The sequence below is a fragment of the Drosophila bipectinata genome, chromosome 3R (assembly GCF_030179905.1).
Source record: "Drosophila bipectinata strain 14024-0381.07 chromosome 3R, DbipHiC1v2, whole genome shotgun sequence".
NCBI classification, from domain to species: Eukaryota; Metazoa; Arthropoda; class Insecta; order Diptera; family Drosophilidae; genus Drosophila; species Drosophila bipectinata.
The window spans coordinates 7,281,436-7,300,484 of NC_091739.1; the positions used below are offsets into that span (position 1 = coordinate 7,281,436).

General features: G+C 39.6%; 2 protein-coding genes across 8 annotated transcripts in view; both read left to right on the forward strand.

Moving 5' to 3' along the window:
- The first annotated feature begins 275 nt into the window (after positions 1-275).
- Positions 276-17,159, forward strand: LOC108128837 (E3 ubiquitin-protein ligase RNF181 homolog). Of its 6 annotated transcripts, XM_017246660.3 has the most exons (4): positions 498-905; positions 4,791-4,808; positions 16,565-16,875; positions 16,931-17,159. In XM_017246660.3, the coding sequence occupies exons 3-4, from the start codon at positions 16,567-16,569 to the stop codon at positions 17,063-17,065; spliced, it is 444 nt and encodes a 147-aa protein (XP_017102149.2). In that variant the 5' UTR covers positions 498-905; positions 4,791-4,808; positions 16,565-16,566; the 3' UTR covers positions 17,066-17,159. The 6 variants fall into 6 exon arrangements, 4 of the variants coding, with proteins under 4 accessions (XP_017102149.2, XP_070137875.1, XP_017102147.2 ...); XR_011443331.1 differs by lacking the exons at positions 16,565-16,875; positions 16,931-17,159 and adding an exon at positions 12,737-12,876 and having other exon boundaries at positions 276-905; XM_070281775.1 differs by lacking the exons at positions 498-905; positions 4,791-4,808 and adding an exon at positions 8,569-8,617.
- Positions 17,160-17,523: 364 nt separating this feature from the next.
- qin overlaps positions 17,524-19,049 on the forward strand; it is a 52,415-nt gene continuing 50,889 nt past the window's right edge. For both annotated transcript variants that reach the window (XM_070281769.1, XM_070281770.1), the window contains exons 1-2: positions 17,524-17,772; positions 18,403-19,043. In XM_070281769.1, the coding sequence (XP_070137870.1) occupies positions 17,649-17,772; positions 18,403-19,043 (765 nt within the window). In that variant the 5' untranslated portion in view covers positions 17,524-17,648. The remainder of the gene's footprint in view (positions 17,773-18,402; positions 19,044-19,049) is intronic.

A 19,049-nucleotide genomic window follows, 5' to 3' on the forward strand; every position in this document is an offset into this window, starting at 1 on the left:
ACTACACAAGAATAAATTAAACAAAATATTTTCAAATAGTTTATGATGCTTATAAAAACATATTTGAAAATTGAAACGATCGCATTATTTTTTATTACAAAAAAAATTTTTTGAAATAACCTCTAAAAAGTAGGCCGGCACATGAGACTACATCCTTAAATTTAAACTTAAAATCGCGCGCCAAAATTAGCAGTCTGTGCATTAACAGAGACGAGACTGTTGACCAACCCCGCTGCGCTCGGCCCACAAGCTTTTTGGATACAGTTGGTAAACAGAAACAGGGAACGGAACAGGGAACGAACTAGTATCGCAATTAGTATATTATTTTTTTATATTCCGAACTAAGCAATTTCTCGCAAAAATTCCATTTTTTTACGTTTTCCAAAAAAAAAAAAAAAACCGCTGCAAAAAAAACGCTTCCAAACTTTTCTGCAGCTTTTGTTGGAAAACGTCAAAAAATGGAATTTCGGTTCGAAATTTCTCAGCACTGGAGTTCGAATCGAACCAAAGAGAAGGGTTAAACCTGAGTGAATTTTTATTTATTTCGTCGAGACGTTTCGGTTTGCCACTTTATTCAACTTTTAGGAAGCCCAAAAAGCTGAAAATCGGCCAAGTATCGCCCGAAGATATAGCGACAGTCCAGGCCATCGGTGATTTGGATAATTTGCAGTGATTAGTGAATTTGCCAGCGAAGCAGAAACAAAAACACGAACAACGAAAAAAACGTTTCGTCACGCTGAGAGCGCTGTGGAATTTTTTCGCAACAAATAAGCGTCGGCGAGAGTCGAGAAATCAAAAATCAATTAGTGAATAATCCCCACGGATCGAAAATCGGTGCAAGATAAGTTTCAGGAGGCTACGCAAGTTCCGACGATTGATCCATCGATTTTGCAAAGGAAGAACAGGTTGGTACCGTCGCCCATCATCTGCCCGGTCCTCCCCCCGTCTCCCATTTTGAATAGTATTTATTTTTGATTTCATTTCTCCGGGTAACTGGTTCTAGCCAAGTGCCGCTGTTTATTCTTTTCTGCTGTATTTATTTATGCTTCTCGAGCTGGGCTTGGATTTTGGCTTTGCTTTTGGGCTTTCGTTCGTTGCGAAAATATGTATGAAAATACCGGCTTGTTGTCATCTGTGCGGGGCGAAAGAGAGCCCAAAAGAGAGCGGTGACTCAGAAACTGTGCTTGTGGTTGTGTGAGGTTATTGCGTGTCACACCGACACGCTGGAATTGGAACACGCGCGTGTAGTATTGGCAAGAACAGTCATGGATAGGAATATTGGCAAGGCTTTTTTAGGGTAGTCAGAGTAACTAAAAGTATTATATAATATTTAGGTAAAAAAAAAAATAAATAATGTTGAAATAATATTGACAACCCTGCACTGCAGCCACAGCCCTCGATTTGATAGAACTGCTGCATTTCTCTTAATTGATACGAACTTCAAATGAACGGGCGCTCAATTAGCTGCGTTTATTATTTTTTCTGCTTTCCCATTTCACTCGGAATGGGAAATTTTCATAGTCGTGGGTGCAGCAGCAACAGTTCTTTCAAATTCCCGCGCAATTTGCATTTTCAATTGCATCCCAGCGAAAGAGACGGCACTAACGAAGGTGGAAAGAGACAACGAGATTATGCAATATGCTTGCATTCATTTAGCGTGTTATCATCTTTTATTGCAACTAGTTTCTGTCGGTGCACATGACACAGGTTAATTTTCACACACCAATCCCTCAAGGTTAGCCGTATTTTGAGGAAATTCAATTTTCGGGCGGAATCGGGCGGATTACACTATATATCAAGCCAAACATTGATTTCCAGAAGCTTCTCGAGGGCTTTGTCGGAAAGTTCTTAAGTTGTGTACTTTGACGACTTTATGAGGGCGTTGTCTGTTTGGCTTCGATAAGAAGTTACTTTTAAACTTAATATTTTATTATTTTCAGTCATATATTTTTATTTTATTTATATCTTTAGCCGCGACGTAGTAGTCCTGTAATTACATTCAGTTAAAATATATCATCTTTAACTAGTTGCAATATATTCTAAACTATTGTGTAATACCTGCCAAATGGGCTACGATATTTGCGTAAATACGTTAATTGTCGGATAATGACCAAATACCAAAAACAATGAAAGCCAGTAAATATTTTTGTAAAGTCGCTAAATGAACCAGCACTTTTCCTTCACTATTTATCACTTTATTAAAATATTTTCCATTTCAATAAATGGATATGGCCCTAATATTTGGCCTATGGACAAAAATACTTTTGGCTAATTGCTGAAGAATTTCACGCCTTGGCCACATGCCGGAGTCGCGTGGCTGCCATCTCCTCCTACTGGCCATCTGAAACCGATAAGGGAGGGATTTGAGAAAGGCTGCTAATTCGATTGATCAACGAGGAGCCAAGTGGTAATCATAATAGCATAATCGTGCCATTTACACCTGCTGGCCAAGTGCCGATTGCCAATCGCCAATTGCCAATTTGCGTTTCTAATTAGTTGCATCCCGTGCTGGCAATTTATGCTTGGTGTGCCTGATGCCTGCCTGCCTGCCCATCGACGATTGCTTAGATAAGTTCGACGACTATTGTCTCTCTAATGGCCATGTGACAGCGTACCAGCCGTTTGCAATTGTCGCCCTTTCTAATTGGCCATTGATTTGAAGCTCACTAGCATTGCTTATACGCCAAAGGAAAATCTTTATGACTTTGTAGGAGGGGTTCCGACACCGTTTGAGGTCAGTCTCTTGAGGCAGATCTTAAATATAGTCACACTTGAAACTACAAGCAAGCAGCAATCATAGTGATAAGATTAATCCCGAGTGTTTTCAGTTTTAATTCAAAAAGAGTGACTTTGTTAATTTATTTTTAAAAGCTTATTTTAGAAGCCCATTATATAAAGTGGAGTCAACCAGTCTAGAATACCAAATTGCAAGCGGGTTCTAAAAATTCATAAAAAAAAAGGCGTTTGATATCTTAAATACCATTATTTTTTAATTTCTTTATATTTATTTAAGGAGTATAAATAAAATATAAAAATATATACATTTTTTTATGAAGATAGGCATCTGCAAAGTAGAGGGAAAAAGAGATGGGGTCCTGGTTGATTTTAGAGTCGTGCGGATCTCTCTTAAAAACAAAAATAGGGCTAATTCTCAATCTTAATGAAGGATGCATTGCCCAAATAAACAAAAGCGAAAGAAGGTTTAGTTTTTTTATAAAGTAGCGGCTACCAAACAAAACATTCTATTTTAGGACTATTTTTATTATTTTCGAAACGGGTTTTTAAATATTTGAAATTGTAAAGATTTGGTTTTTGTAGGTTTGTAAGATAACGATAAAATTAAGGAATATTCATACCAAATTTCAAGTAATTCGTCTGATTAAAACTTAAGGTATAAGGTCAACCGTATCAAAGTTTCCACAAAAAAGCAATCAGTCAATTTTAATTTCATTTCAAATTTTAAAATGTTTCTTAAAAGAGATGTTCTTAAATAGAATTATAGAAAAAAATTTGTTCCGACTTCATTAAATTTCTATACTAAAAGACCCTCTTAAGTTTCAGTTAATTATGTATTTGTCGACTAAATTTTGATTTTAAAACTTCACATTCTAAACAAAATACTTTGGCGAGTTTAAAACTATTTCCTTAATCACAATTGTGCATTATTGACCACATTTCGCATTTTTGCATTTGTTTGCGGCGAGCAAGGGGCCCAGATCGGAGCGTCTGTCATAAATTTAAGCGCAATTTGTTTGTCTTGCATGTCATTTTGTTGTCCACAAAGATTTCACATTTTAATACGCTCACAATTTTCTAGTTTATTCTCGTTTTATACCAGGGCATAGTATTTTTAATGGGTTTTACAGCACGTGCCGTCTGTTTTTGTTGATTCGTGTCTGGTTTGTTATTATTTTCCTCAATTGTTTTTTTTTCATTTTAAATTAAATATTCAGCATAAACTTTTGTTTATTATTTATGGCGAGTTATTAAAGTCGGCAGCTGTCTTTGCTGTTTTACAGGCAATATCACAGTTCATAAAGTCCATAAAGAGCTTCCATTCTAGTTCTAGTTATGTGGAAACCCAATATTTAATCAATAACTTCTAGCTATTTTTACCAATATTTATCTTTTAATAAATATATTCCCAAAAGACGTCACCAAAAGTTGCCAAAAACGTCAATCTATATGGTTTTTAACACTTTGCCGCAATTTAATAGTTAATCCAAACTGAGGGAGAGACACTTTTTGGGAAAATATCGAAAGCAGGATGACGATTTGCAAAATTAATTACTGTTTATTTTGGCAGCAAATAAATATTATTTTGGCTAAAAATTTCCTTATTTATTTGGCGGTCTATTTGCCTAATTTGTTTCAACAGGTGCTACCCATGCACCACCTCCCCCAGTGGTGGGGGCATCTAGAATCGAGATCCTCGTTGCTGCGCTGGTGGCCATCGGCTGCTCATAATTTATATGCATGTGGGATAAGTTTTATATTTATTGGCATGAAGATAACTTTTGTGGCCACATTCGAGACTCATTTATTTTTGGCTGCCACCACCCCCACTCACCTCCTGCTGGCCCACAATTGAAAAGTGCTAGCAGAATCCTACCATAAATTATTCGCACATTTACAAATCAAAATTTATGTGCTCTAATTATTTATTATTTATTTGCCAGCCAACTCTAACATGTTTTTAATTTTTTTGTGATTGTTTTCGATTAATAATTATAGATTATTATGCTTAAAGTTTTTACTGACTTTTAATGTATTTTTGTTTTATTTTGCAGTTTCTAACAGGCCGACTGGTAAGTAAGACTTGTTTTAAGTAAAGTTTTAACTCAGAATTGGAATTAGTTAGAGTTTCTAAAAGTAACTGGCCTTCTAAACTCACTAAGCAAGGAAATACTCATACTTTCTCATACTAGCAGTACTGTTCGCAATTTCTCAATGATTTAGCTCAGCAGCTATTTAGTTTGAAATACATTATTTTGCAAATTTGTAACAATTAGTCACCGGGAATCATCGGAAAAATGTAATAAAGTCATCAAACGAGCACGCTCCAGTGGAAGCACAGACGAAACGCATTAAACTGAATTGCATTCCCCGCAACTGAAATCTTAATGGTGATCTGAAATCGAAATTAAATTGAGATAGGTAAAAGGTAGTGCTGGTGAGGAAGTAGTGGGGTGGTAGTAGGAATCTATCTGGTGGGTCACGTTCTGGTGCTCGGCGCTAATCGCCGCGCTAGCACGCGGAAGTGTGTGGGAGGGCATGCCAAGTCGGACCACCAGGCACTGAAAATAAAACCCCCCAGAAAACCAAGATGTAATAGGAATGATCATCTATTTTTTCAGTGCAATCATACATCTAGTACTGTGGGGTAATGTTAATTAAATTTCGCTGGCCGGGGCACGGCGCCCTCAGTCTTAATTTGTTTGCATGCTCGGTCGAGCGGAAAAACAACAACAAATTGGCATAATGATCTTTTACACGATCAACAACAACATCATTATCATGCTGAACTGGCTGGCTGGCTGAGTGACCCAACTGACTGACTAACTGACAGGCAGACTTGTTCAATTGCTATTTTGACTTTGAACTTGCGTTGTTGCCTGTAATTTACGATTTCTGCACAGAGGGACAGACCTGAAAAGAGCTGACCGACCGACCGATCGGCAGAGCTTCTCCCCCATTATACTATATACTCTGTATAGTATATATAGCATTGTGTAGCATAGTTATACGATTTCCTACCCACTCAATGTGACGTTCGGCGATTTAAATTTAGCAACAATGACAAGACCAGGAATGAACTATAACTGGGACTCAGGACTTAATATGGAACGACATTTCAATTGCGATTGCTATTTTTAGGCATTCTCATCTCGACTCGGCTCTGCTTTTCTCGTCTTGGCTTAACAATTTTTTTCATGATTTTTGCATATTGTTGCTCTCGATTGTGCCTCTTGTGGCAAGGTTGAACTGTATTGTAGAGTCTGATCTGATTTTTAATAATAATAATAATAATAATTGTTAAAGAGTTTTGTTTTTGAAAACAACAATGGCTTTTAAATGCCTCACATTGGCTGTCAAAGTTTTCAAAAACAACCTTTCGAAAAGTACTTAATGAGTACCATTTAGCTTTAGTTTTATAAAATTATGCGCCATTATTATTTTTGTCATAGCTGCTCAACCTAAAAAAGTCGTACTTCCTGCTATTTGCGCAGTTTTTTGCGATGAATGGCTGAGATAGCATTGAACTGAAATACCCTCGAACTGGACAGAATATTTAGCTATGAAGAATATTGATTTATTTATACGTAGTTTGTTTTTTATCTCGTTTTGCGAAAAAATAAAATGCTTGCGAGTGCAAAAGTCCCAAACGTCCTTGCCTTGAGAGATCGACTGGGGGAGAGAAGGAGATCGCATGAGATTTCTGACCAACAAATCGAAGAAAACATGTGAGCTCCGATTGTACTGATGAGAGATGGCACATGGCAAATTTTTGGCATTTTTTAAAGAAATCTCTATATATACTTTTGTTTATACAAATGTATAAAGTTTCACGAACCCGACGTCAATTCATGTAGCTATATTTTTAAAAATATATATAGGTTTTCAAAAGGGTAGCCATAGCATTTAAGGGGATATACATTTTATAAGGATTGAACTAAGAATTTACTTAAAAATACTTCGTACTTTAATTAAATTTAAAGCAAATTTTCAAATAATTTTTAATAAAATTAAAAAGCTTTTCTATTTCGGCCTACACAGTATTTATGAGTCCAGAGCTTTACTCTTTTAAATATATGTACTATAGTTTTTACTATACAAGCCTCTAGTTCGTTCTGGTTCATTCATTAGGCAGGCCTCGCCCTCGAGTTCTGGCCATTCATGAGTTTTCCTCATTTTGATGTCACCGACGTCACGCAAGTGAAATTTTTTAGTAAAGTTATTGGACCAACCCGCCTTGGCTAAGATCAATGGGTGTTTGAACTGATGTGCGTGAGGCGCAGAAAGGGGCAACCTTTGGCCCGCCCACACACGTGTCGAATAACATTGGACGCTAATTAAAAATCGCAGGTTTTCGGCCTCTTTTTTTCGTTCTTTGTGTGTCAAGAGTGTTTTGAGGGCGTTCGATCACTTGACTCGTATTGCCGGTGCGCATAAAAAAGTAAAGCTACCGGAGATACCAGCTACCAACCGATTATATAGATATAGCATTTGCCCAGCCTGGCAAATTTCACACTTTTTGATTTTCAAGTTTTGTTGGCTCGGCTACTGCAAATACCCTTGTTATAAATAAGATGGCCAATGAAACAGAGTAAAGAAAGAGCATTCTGAGGGTAAACAATTATTTAAAAATACCTTCCATCATCGAAGCCTTATGCAAATTGCTAAAATGATAATAACATCAAAATGACGGCGGTTCTGGCGCATGTCTTTGGGAAAAAAGCACCTAGTTACAGTGGTGCTAAAAGGTGTGTAAACAAGACTATCCAGGGATGATGAATATACATATGTTACGGGGGTTATACGCATTCTTATAATTTTTATAAAATTTTAATTTTATGAGACCTTAAATTGTTTCAAGTTAATTGTTACTCTTTTCTTTTTTTCGTACTTTCTGTAGAGGCTACTTTTAAGAAGATAATAGCGTGAAGATCATTTACAAATATTTTATAATTGCACTTTTGTTGTAAAAAACGTCTTCGAAAAAAATCCATTTTCCAGTCCATTTTCTATTAATTTGTTTCAAAAAAAATTAAACCATTTCAAGAGTGAAAAAAGGGTCTATTTATAGAATATAATCTATAGAACAAGTACTCCCCAGAAAGAGTCTAAAATCTAGTTACTGTTTATGCAAATTTTGAAAGAAAATCCCTTGCCAAGGGTACAGTAAAGCCCAAAGTAAACTCAGCACTGGTAGTGCCAGCCAGCCGGGCTTTGGCAATAAAGCCTGGTAAATCCGTACTTTAAGCAACCGACACGGATACAGATACAGCTGTAGATACAGAGATATCTACAAGCCATCCACGTTTTGCATGGCAGAGAGCTACGGGGTCTAGGAGGTGGGTGAACCACATACTAACTACCACTAACTAACGCCGACGCGTTGATGGAGGCGGCAAAATTTCGCACATTTCGTATAAAATTCGTCGATCGGCATCGGCAACGGCAACGGCGTTTTCTATATAGTATCGTTGTTATTTCACTGCTCTGCTGCTGCTGACAGTCGTCGTCGTGTTCCGCCATTTGTAGAGCTCATTTAATTTTTATTGTTGTTTATTGCTTAACGAAAAAAAAATGTTCATTTTAAATGTTTGATTACAACGATTTGTGAAGTTCAGTCGAATTTGTGATTTTCGCGCTGAAGGAGCGGCCGATCCAGTGATCGCGAGCAATGCGATTCTGAACTGCAATCGGATCGAATCTCAATCGCAGTTCCGCTGATAACCGACTGTCAGTCAAACTCAAGTGTCGTGTGCGAAAGAATTTAAAACTGAATAAAAATCTCAAGCTTCAAAAAGAGCTCTTCAACCAAAAGACAAGTGATACGAGTGCCAGGCCAATACCAAAATGCAGTTGCTTAATTTGGTCTGCCTCAAGCAAAGTGGGTTTTTATATGATTTATTTTTCATATTCAAAAAATTAAATTTAAAATAACTTGTGACAACTGAACACAATTTCCCATTGTGTTACCAAACTAATTTAAATTTCATGTTATCGCCAGAAACATTCTTCATATTTGCGCCGCATTTGTCATTTTATAATCCAAAAATAATGCATGCTTATAGCCAAATGCAAATATTAGAATATATGATCCCTGTTTGATAGATAGCAGCGTATAATGTTCTATAAACTAGATTGTGAAATTAGTTTTTGGGCGTAGATATTCTTCACTTGGTTTGTGATTTATGTGATGGAGAATATTGGTCATTAGAGGGTGATTCAAAATTTAATAAAATTTCTACACCCCAAGAAATATTGTAGAAATAAAATGTCCTTCAAGGCCTCTATTTGTTGATTGATCGTTCAAAAAATTTCTACCATGAATTGATTTATTTGTCAACGCCAGTGCCCAAAATCATTTAAAATCTCAACTGCAACCAAGTGCAAAAACACGGAATCGTCAACTCTCTCGGTTGACGTGCTGAAAAGTCGATATACAAGCGCCCAAACCAGAGATCTAATCTAAACAAACAGTCACTTGGGCGCACTTGGCACGGCCCAGTACTCATCGGTTATACTATATTATGGCATAGTATCTGGGCGTTTTACGATGAGTATTTCATTCTTAGCACTGCAAATTGTGTCAACAATTAATACGAAACAAGCGCACGATGTGGCAACTGCAATTCAAAGTTCAAGCAACTGCAAGACGTCGTTCTCGTTAATGTGTCAATATTTAAATTATGGCATTAAATTAATTCCACACCGAAATTAAGGTGAAAAATATTAACAGATTTTATAGTATACCTGAAGCATATTTTTAAACGAAGAAAGCTTGCATGAAATATTTATTTGTTATGAATTCCAACTAATTCATACATCTACTTTATTATTTTTAGGCATATTTTTTTTGAAAATTATGAAAGAATCTGATGTTTTTATTAGGATTTTAGTAATTTATTAAATAAAGTGCATCCATTAATTCGTTAATATTTTTTGTTGGTCAAATTATTAAGTTTATACGCACGATGTTGATGACGATCACCTTTTGCCAGAACCTCCCCCTTTATTCCCACCCGCCGTAACACCTTGCCATGGCCGAACTGCATTGGAATTATATGCAAATAGCTGTCGAGACGGAGACGTTCTATAAATAAAGACACCACGCAAAAATCAAAGGTGTCTGTGTACGAATCGTATTTTTATAAGACTTCTTCGCTCCGACGATGGCGCATTTTTATGCAGAGCAGCAAAGAATTTCACGCTATGGCTGAGGCAGACTTTCTATAATATCACCATAGATATATTTGTATCTCTAGCTAGGCAGAAATATCTGCAAGATACATATAGCCATATATGTTTATTGGGAGTTGCAGTCCATGAATTTTCCATGATGACTGTACGAGTTAGTTTATGGACTTTCCCCCAAAAACCTCCCCCTAATTATCTAGCCCCATCGAGATAACAGACTATGTACGAAAGAGAGACACTGAGACGGAGAAAGAGTTAAATATTGGACACCGACTGGATGCCTCTATTGTATCTGGGTGCGGTATAGAAAATACATACGCCTCTTGTATCTATGCTCTACTTTTCTACTTTTTTTTTTGGGTCTCTATTGTTGCTAATTGTTTTCGTTTGTTGTTATTATTGCCGCTGGAAACGTTTTTAACTTATCGTGCGCGTCAGAGCTGATAAAATCCGAGTACACAAGCGTACGGGAAAGCTAACAAAACAAAAAAAGAAAAAAAACCTAAAAATTAAATTTGCAATGAGGACGAGTCATTATGTCAAAATCAAAAACTTTTTAATTTAAAATTGGATTATTTTTACATAGTTTATCCTACTATCTTACAATATTATCAGTCTACTTTAAAAGGCAATTTATTATTTTAATTAATTTTATATTTTTATACATTTCTTAACTCAAACCTAAAGCTTTTAAACTTAAACTTAATTTGTAACTGATTTTTCAATGACTGATTTTCGATCTACGACACCCACTGTGCCTTCGCTCAACCCTCTCTGGCTGCTCTGCCTCTTTCTCTTTCCCTCAATCTCTTCGTGCAACTAGGAAAGGCGACCGGCGCCACAGCCACTACCACAAGCCCCTCGAAAGCCTTCGAAATTGTTGCTTTTGATATTTGCTCAATACATTATTTTTGTATTTTTCTAGCAAACGTCGCTTGTTGTTGCAGCTTTTTGTCTGAGTTCTTCGCTCTTTTTTATGCTCTTTCAGGGAGTATTATACTTTTATCTATGAATTTGTGACTCGCGCTAAGAAGAGAACAGAGTACGGGCGATCCTAAAAGGAATACATATATTTTTATCAAGGTCATCACCAAGTTTAGTATAAATTGGATATTTAGTAGGAAAGGTACATACAATATCTCTTATAAGCTACCTCAAAAATACTAAAGATTTTTTTTATTAATATTTATAAAAAAAAGGGTATTATGTCGTTGGCTCTCCCCATAAGCTAGCCCCATAACCCATTCTTGTTTGGTTTTGTTTTTGCTTTTTGTCGTCAGTCGTCAGTCGTTGGCGCACTTGTTACGTCGCAGCTCTACGGCCGTGTTCTTCTATATTATGCGCTCATTTGTTGCGCGGCTTTTGAATCGAGCGCTACGTTAGATCGCTACCGAGCGAGACGAGACTTGGCCGAAAAGAACCGCATCGGTGGAGGAAAATAGGCAGCAGACGCGCGCGTGCGTAGATCAGAAGAAAAAGAAGAAGAAGCAGAAGAAGTTCCAGCAGCAACAGCTGTCTCCTGTAATTAATTCTTCACAATTTTGCGTAAATTGTTTTGATTTCTGTGGCGTGAAATCAATAAGGCAAATGAAAATTTATTGAACCAATAGTGCCACTGTGTATGTGTTTGTGACGAATCGAAGTCGTGTGACAAAGCTTATCAGTTGCACATGATCGTGGATCGGCAGGGCTGCTCTCCCCTGCCTCTCTTAATATTGATTTATTTCGAAAAGAAAAAGAGTGGCAAACCAATGGCATATTTTATGAAATTAAATTCAAACTTTTTTCTAATTTCTTAAATTAGCTTTCTTCTTTCTGTTTTTGTTGCCAACTGTTGTTTTTTTTTCGTTCCATTTCCTGTCTCCCTCTTGCTTTGCGTTTTGTTTGTTGTGTAAACATTCAGATATTTGTTTGCTTGGCGCGGTTCTTTATTTTTTCTCGCTCCGAGTGTTAAGTTGCGAAATTCGCCAAAAATTTAGTTAGTTGGCTTTTAATTAAGTGGCACATGACACGTCCCATAGCTGGAAGCGGCTTCTTTATCGGCCCCCGTCACAGATATCGACTTGCGGTTATTATTATACCCTTTATTTTTTTCCAACCACAAGCTTATCTCGCTCGAGATTACATCAAAGGAACGCAATGGCTAGAAACAATGTAAACGGCTGGCAAACAATATCGGAATTGTAAACATTTTAGCTGAAAACTTAATTACAATTTCCACACATTATCGTTGTGTTGTTGTTGTTTTTGTTGTTGCTTTTGGCTTCTATAAATAGCCCAATGCGGTCATTGGTCCCGCTCGCACACACACCGCCCTCTCTTTCTTCCTCTCTTAAGCTTATGCTGCACAGATCAAAGAGAGTCAAGCACACAGTCGAGGGTAATTTTGTGAGCAGAGTGCTAAAACAGTAGTGGCACTCTAAAAAACTTGATTCATAAAACAAAGGCTTATCAGTGAAACGTGGAAAAATTTTGCATAGAGATGATGGACGGGTAGTAGAATAAAATAAATACGGCATGTGTTGGGCGTAAAGCTGTTGCCCTTATTCCAAAACATGTGCGGGTAATTTCCCCGGGCAGATAGTTATGGTCGAAATTCCCAAGCTTTCGTAGTATAGTTTTCTGTAATTTCCCAAATTTTTTTTACTAACAATCACTGTTCTCATCTGCCCCAAAAACCCAAAAAGGTGCCCCCCATTTACTAGAACGTTTAGTAGTTGAGTTGCTTTCTTTTCTTTGTAATGCTTGATATGGTTGATATGGCAAGGTCCCGATTTTTACCCCCGTTTTACTCTTTCTCCACTTGCAGAGGTGGCGCACATCGCCAACAGCAGCAACAACAACAACAAGAACTATAAAGAATCCAAGGAGTCAGATCCCAAGGATACAGGAGTTTTCGGTTGTTTTTCCAAGAAGGAGGATCACCAAGAGAATCCCGCCAAAAATAATCAGACCTCTTCAGATCCGCGAGAAGTTTTCAAATCCGGATCGTATAAAGTGCAGCAAACGGAGCAGGAGCAGCAGAGGAACCTAGAGGCATCCCCTTCCGTTTACCGCCACCACGACGAGGAGTTTCATCCGATCAGAAAGGAGGAGGAGTTAGAGAAAACACCACCGATCTCCAAACAACCCAGACCGCGGAGCACCCAGAGATCGCAAAGCCAGCCGGCGATAGCCCAGAAACCGAACAACCAACGACGTCCAGGAACTTGCACCACCTCTGAAAACGGAACCGCAACCAGGAGCATGACCTCCATACCCGCCAACCTGTCCAGCAATAACGTTGCTGGAGCAGCAAACCTCGCCGGAGCAGCCGCTCCGCCAGAGAAGCAGCCGTGGCCCAACTCGAAGGATGATTACGAGCTGAGGGATGTCATTGGCGTGGGAGCCACAGCCGTGGTACACGGGGCCTACTGCATTCCCCGGAACGAGAAGTGCGCCATCAAGCGCATCAACCTGGAGAAGTGGAACACCTCCATGGACGAGCTGCTCAAGGAAATCCAGGCCATGTCCTCGTGCAACCACGAGAATGTGGTGACCTATCACACGTCGTTCGTGGTGAGAGAGGAACTCTGGCTGGTCCTGAGGCTCCTGGAGGGCGGATCGCTGCTGGACATCATCAAACACAAGATGCGCACGGCCAACTGCAAGCAGGGAGTCTTCGACGAGGCCACCATAGCCACTGTCCTCAAGGAGGTCCTCAAGGGCCTGGAGTACTTCCATTCGAATGGGCAGATCCACCGCGACATCAAGGCGGGAAACATTCTGATCGGCGATGATGGCACCATCCAGATTGCCGACTTCGGAGTCAGTGCTTGGCTTGCCACTGGACGGGATCTGTCGCGTCAGAAGGTGCGTCACACCTTCGTGGGCACACCGTGCTGGATGGCACCGGAGGTGATGGAACAGGATCATGGCTACGATTTCAAGGCGGACATTTGGTCGTTCGGCATAACAGCCATAGAAATGGCAACTGGAACAGCACCCTACCACAAGTACCCGCCCATGAAGGTGCTCATGCTCACGCTCCAGAACGATCCGCCCACCCTGGACACCGGGGCGGATGACAAGGATCAGTATAAGGCCTACGGCAAGACATTCCGCAAGATGATCGTCGAGTGCTTGCAGAAGGAGCCCTCCAAGAGGCCCACGGCGAGTGAGCTGCTGAAGCACGCCTTCTTCAAGAAGGCCAAGGACCGCAAGTATCTCACCCAGACGTTGCTCCAATCCGGTCCCAGCATGGAGACGCGGGTGCACAAGGCCGCCAAGAGGCAGCCCGGCGCTTCGGGAAGGTTGCACCGCACCGTCACCGGAGAATGGGTGTGGTCCAGCGAGGAAGAGGATAATGGTGGCTCTGCCGGCGGCTCTGGATCCGGAGGTGGCCGTAAGCAGCCATCGTCCGACTCGGATTCGGAGGACAGGCCGATGAATCGTTTGGAGAGGGCCGATTCCTCCGACAGCGATCGGGATGAGCCTTCGCCGGAGGTGACACACAGTGTTTCCTCGGCAACCGTTACGCCTGGAACCATTCCGGCAGGTGGAGCAGCCCAGGAAATCACAGCTGGTCTGTCCCAGCTCCCCTTACCCAGCGACGCATCCGCCGAGGCGCCTCCTGTCAACCTCGTCCTGCGGATGCGCAACTTGCGGCGGGAACTCCACGACATACGCTTCGAATTCGTCGTGGGCAAGGATTCCGCTGAGGGCATTGCCACGGAACTGGTGGACGCCGGGCTGGTGGATGCTCTGGACACGCAGCCGATGGCGCAGCACCTGGATCAGCTAATCGCCGCCAGTGCCACGATGAAAACAATCACTTTCCAATTGAGCTCCGGCGTGCAGCCGGGCGAGGTGCCCGACGAACGGTCCCTGGTGGGCTATGCGCAGATTTCCATCACGGACTAGTTGGTAGCCCTGGATCCTGGATCATCATCACACCATCAGCACCGCCACCTCCACTTCCACCAACATGAAGCCAGCACTGCACCCCCAAATAAAAGCCAGTCTGATGATACGTAAGGCCAGAAGGAGTCGGGGACGCGGACCGAGATCCGTAGGCCCCTCTGGAGAGCCGTTGCCGTTTGCTGCTTTTAGCATCTAGACTAGAACTAACTGTATATGCTAGTGATAGATCTTAACGCCAGCCGATCGTTTACTTTAGTGAAAGTATCTATATCTATACACACACATATATGTTTAGTAGGATGGGTCGAGTTCGGATGGGATCGTAAGCTATAGGTATAGTCTTTAGTTTAAATCCTCAAGGAGCGAATGGGAATTCCCCAAGTTTTAATTGTTTTAAATTGAAAGCACTTTCAATAAAAATTAATGTTAAAGAATACTAAAGTAAGCAAGCGAGAATGCCAGTTGAATTTTTTCATTGAATTTTTTGAGTATTTTTTTCTGTTTATTTGGCTTAGAAGTCGACCCGTCCCCAAGCTTAATATATGCCCTACTATATAAATCCTTTGCGCATTGTAATTACTCCATGTGCCCCACTTCCGGTTCCCTTTACGGCCCCCTCGCCCCGCTAAAATAGCTAAAATAATTGAAAAATCGTGTACTTACTCGTTTTCGTTTCGTTTGACTCTAAGTAGCTCTGTACATACACCACATACTATACGTATATATCTTATATATAGCTTCTGTTTTTAATGAGCCCACTGAAGTCAGTAGATCCTGATGCAGTCCTGCCTCTATATCATGTATCCCGCAAGGCGCCTCTTATTTATTCTCTAGCTATCTTAATTGCTAATTTGTAAAGACTAGCGGCTAAGTTTTGTTTTTTTGTTTTACTATTATTTAACATTTTACCTTATATTTCATAATTATGCTCTTTGAAAAAAATATGTATGAGTTTTTCCAAGAAGCTGCAAGGATGTAAAGTTTAAGAGAGGAGGCCAGTTTACCTTTAGAAGAAAGTAAGAGAATCGAGAGAAAACGTAGAATTAAAGCAAGTTGTGTAACTACCTTGAAATAAATCGTAAACCAATTACTTTAAAAAAATGAAACCTAAAAAAAAAGAACTAAAAAAAGAAATTCAATTATGTGTTTTTATTGGCTGATTAATGATGGAAATGGAATTAAGAATTGGGTGACAAGTAAAGTTAATTTTTATTATATCTTGTAAACATTATAATATTCTGAAGTAAACAAGCAATGCTCATATTAAAGTTGGAGGATTATTTCTTATTGTCCAAAATACCTTTAAAAAGATAAAAAGTTTAATTTTAAAAATGGCCTAAAAATCTAATAAGAGTCTTAGAATAATGGGACAGTAAACCCTCAAATGTGTAAACTATTCCCCTCAGCTCACGTAAATAAGAAGCCTGTAATTTTTAGACATTTTAATTAAATTGTTGGGCTGCCATGAGACATTCTACCTGTAATACTCGTACAGTAAATCTGTTTTAAATGCAAAAGACCTCTTAGACACGTAGTCCTAACAATTAAACGTTTATTGAATAGAGTCCTAGCCACGATCGACTGTTATCAACTGTATACGAGGAACTTGAATTTCAAATAAAAATTGCATTTGGCTCTTAATGAATATTTTTTGTAAAGTAAGGGGGCTAGGATCGGGGGATCTAGGATTTTTCTGTCAAGTTATCACCTTCGATTCTCTGCTGAATAATTGCAGCCATGTCCGACTACTTTGAGGAACTGGGTCACGTGCCCACCGGACCGGAGGGAGCCAACGACTTTGAGCGAAATTTCAAACGCCTCCAGGTTTTGGCCATTATGAACGGCATCGACATGGAAATCGAGGTGCCGGAAGCCTCCAAACGGGCTATAGCCGAGCTGCCTGTCCACGAGATTCTGGAATCAGAGGTTAGCGTCGAACTGGAGTGTTCAGTCTGCAAGGAGCCAGGAGCTGCCGGCGAAAAGTACAAGATCCTGCCCTGCAAGCACGAGTTTCACGAGGAGTGCATCCTCCTTTGGCTGAAAAAAGTAAAAACATATTGCCCTATTATTTTATTTTTATTAATTTTAATTTATTACTCAGGCCAATTCGTGTCCTTTGTGTCGTTATGAGCTAGAAACCGATGACGAGGTTTACGAGGAGCTACGTCGGTACAAGCAGGATGAGTCCAATCGTCGCGAACGCCACAACACTCTGATGGACTCCATGTTTGGTTAATGAAATATACCAATGAAACTTATAAAATTATCATTCTGAAATGGGTTTGGGTTAAATTACTGGTGTGTTTCAATAAAAGATATATAATGAAGAAGGTTTTTCTATTAGTGGGAAAAGGGCGCCAAATTTTAAATAATTTGAATTCACTACAGTGCCTCTTAGCAGTGTTCCTACCGAAGTGTTCCCAGCATAACATGGCTACAACAGAATGTTAATATTGACGAACAGCTGCTGATCGTCGGTATATTTTTTTTTATAGTTTCCCGAATACAGTCTCTGATTTTAGCCATAAATTCTTATTCTTTATTCCAGATTATTTAAGTTTCTTAATTTAATTAATTTTTACTAAAATATACGGTATTTTATTTTTACTTTTTTTTTTGTGGTAACATTGGTTTTGAGAAATACCAAATATTTTTGGCGACGCTTCGTGGCAACACTTCTTTTCTGAAAATCCTTGGCGCAGTGCGTGTGTGGTTTTCTTCGTTAATATTCTTTTTCTTAATTCTATTGAGTTTAAACAAGTTTTATAGCTTAAAATCGTTATTACTTGCATAAACCAGCTTAGTTTGCAATCTAAATCATGGAGGACGACAGCAAGGGAAAGCATTTCGGTCGCAAATTTGTGGCGTCCAATATGAAGACGCTTTTGCTTTGCCCAAAATGCTCCAATACTTACACCTATTCGTGCTTTAAGAATCAGTCCGGTGAGTATTCAATACAAAGATAATGACGCTTCCATTGCATATTTAATTCGTAAACATTGGCGCGACTTCTTGGGACGCGCAGGTTCCCGAACTTTATTGAATGCATGTGTGAGCGTAAGAGAAGTAATGATGGATATGAGAACCAGGAGTTGAAAAAAGCTACACATATTACATATACATATTAATAAAAAATTTACTATTATAAGGTTTTAGACCTAATAATTATAAGCAAAAATTTAAGTAGTGTAGGCTTTTAAACATAAATTTAATTTTTGATGCAAACGCACTTGTTCTAGAATGTCATGGCGTTGCCAGACTAAAAGCATTATTTGCCCCAAAATGAATGTAATTTGTAAAAAATAATACTTATTTAAAAAGCTTTTAACTGTAAAAATAATATATTTATCATAAAAATCGGCTCTAGCATTAAATATTAAAAGCCAACACTGCATCTCTGTCCCGTTATGTCCCGCTCAAGTTTCATTCCTTATTCCTCTTTGATTTTTTTCTTCTAAACATATGTATGTACATATGTATGTCTATATCTATGTATGTATGTATATACATATGTACACAATTATTTTATGTTTTTATGATGATTCTTTTTAATAAACCCATTTAATTCAATAGAGAGTCACCGTCCCTTTCTGTTGCCATGCGGGCACAACCTGTGCGAGAAGTGCATTTGGCACAACCGCCAAGATCTGAAGTGTGCCGTATGCCACGAACCGGCTCCTCCGATGCTGAAGGCCAAAAATCCGGCCACCAAGAGCGGTGTGAGCGTGCGCGACTTCTACGTTTTGAACTACCATGTCCTGGGTGAGATTTTCAGCTCCTCATACTTTTGGAAGCGTAGTTCCATAAGCGGAATGCATACGTCCACGGATACGGCCAACAATTCGTTGAACGCCAGTGCCGGACCCAGCGAAGTCGTTCAGATCAGGAACTGCAGCGAATGCGGCCTTAAGACAGCACCGGGGGAGTGCCGCAAATGCGACGCTTTCTACTGCAACCGCTGCTTCGATATGGTGCACAAGCACAGCCGTGTGCTCAAGTCTCACGTCTTCCAGAAGTTCAGAAACGAGACTCCGGGCTTTCGTCCCAGCGGAATGCGCATCGGGGATGAGTTCTTCCCTGTGCCTGGCGATGTAAAGTGCAAGCACCACAACCTGCTAAGGAAAATTCGGTGCCTAAGCTGCAGGACGAACCTCTGCCAGGAGTGTCCCATACAACAGCACAAAGATCATAATATAAAGACTTTGACGGATCTGGTATGA

Coding starts and splice junctions, on each gene's coding strand:
- LOC108128837 (XM_017246658.3), top strand. CDS start 8,584: ATGCAGTTGCTTAATTTGGTCTGCCTCAAGCAAA. Junction 8,618..12,736: donor TTTGGTCTGCCTCAAGCAAA/GTGGGTTTTTAT, acceptor CTCCACTTGCAG/AGGTGGCGCACATCGCCAAC.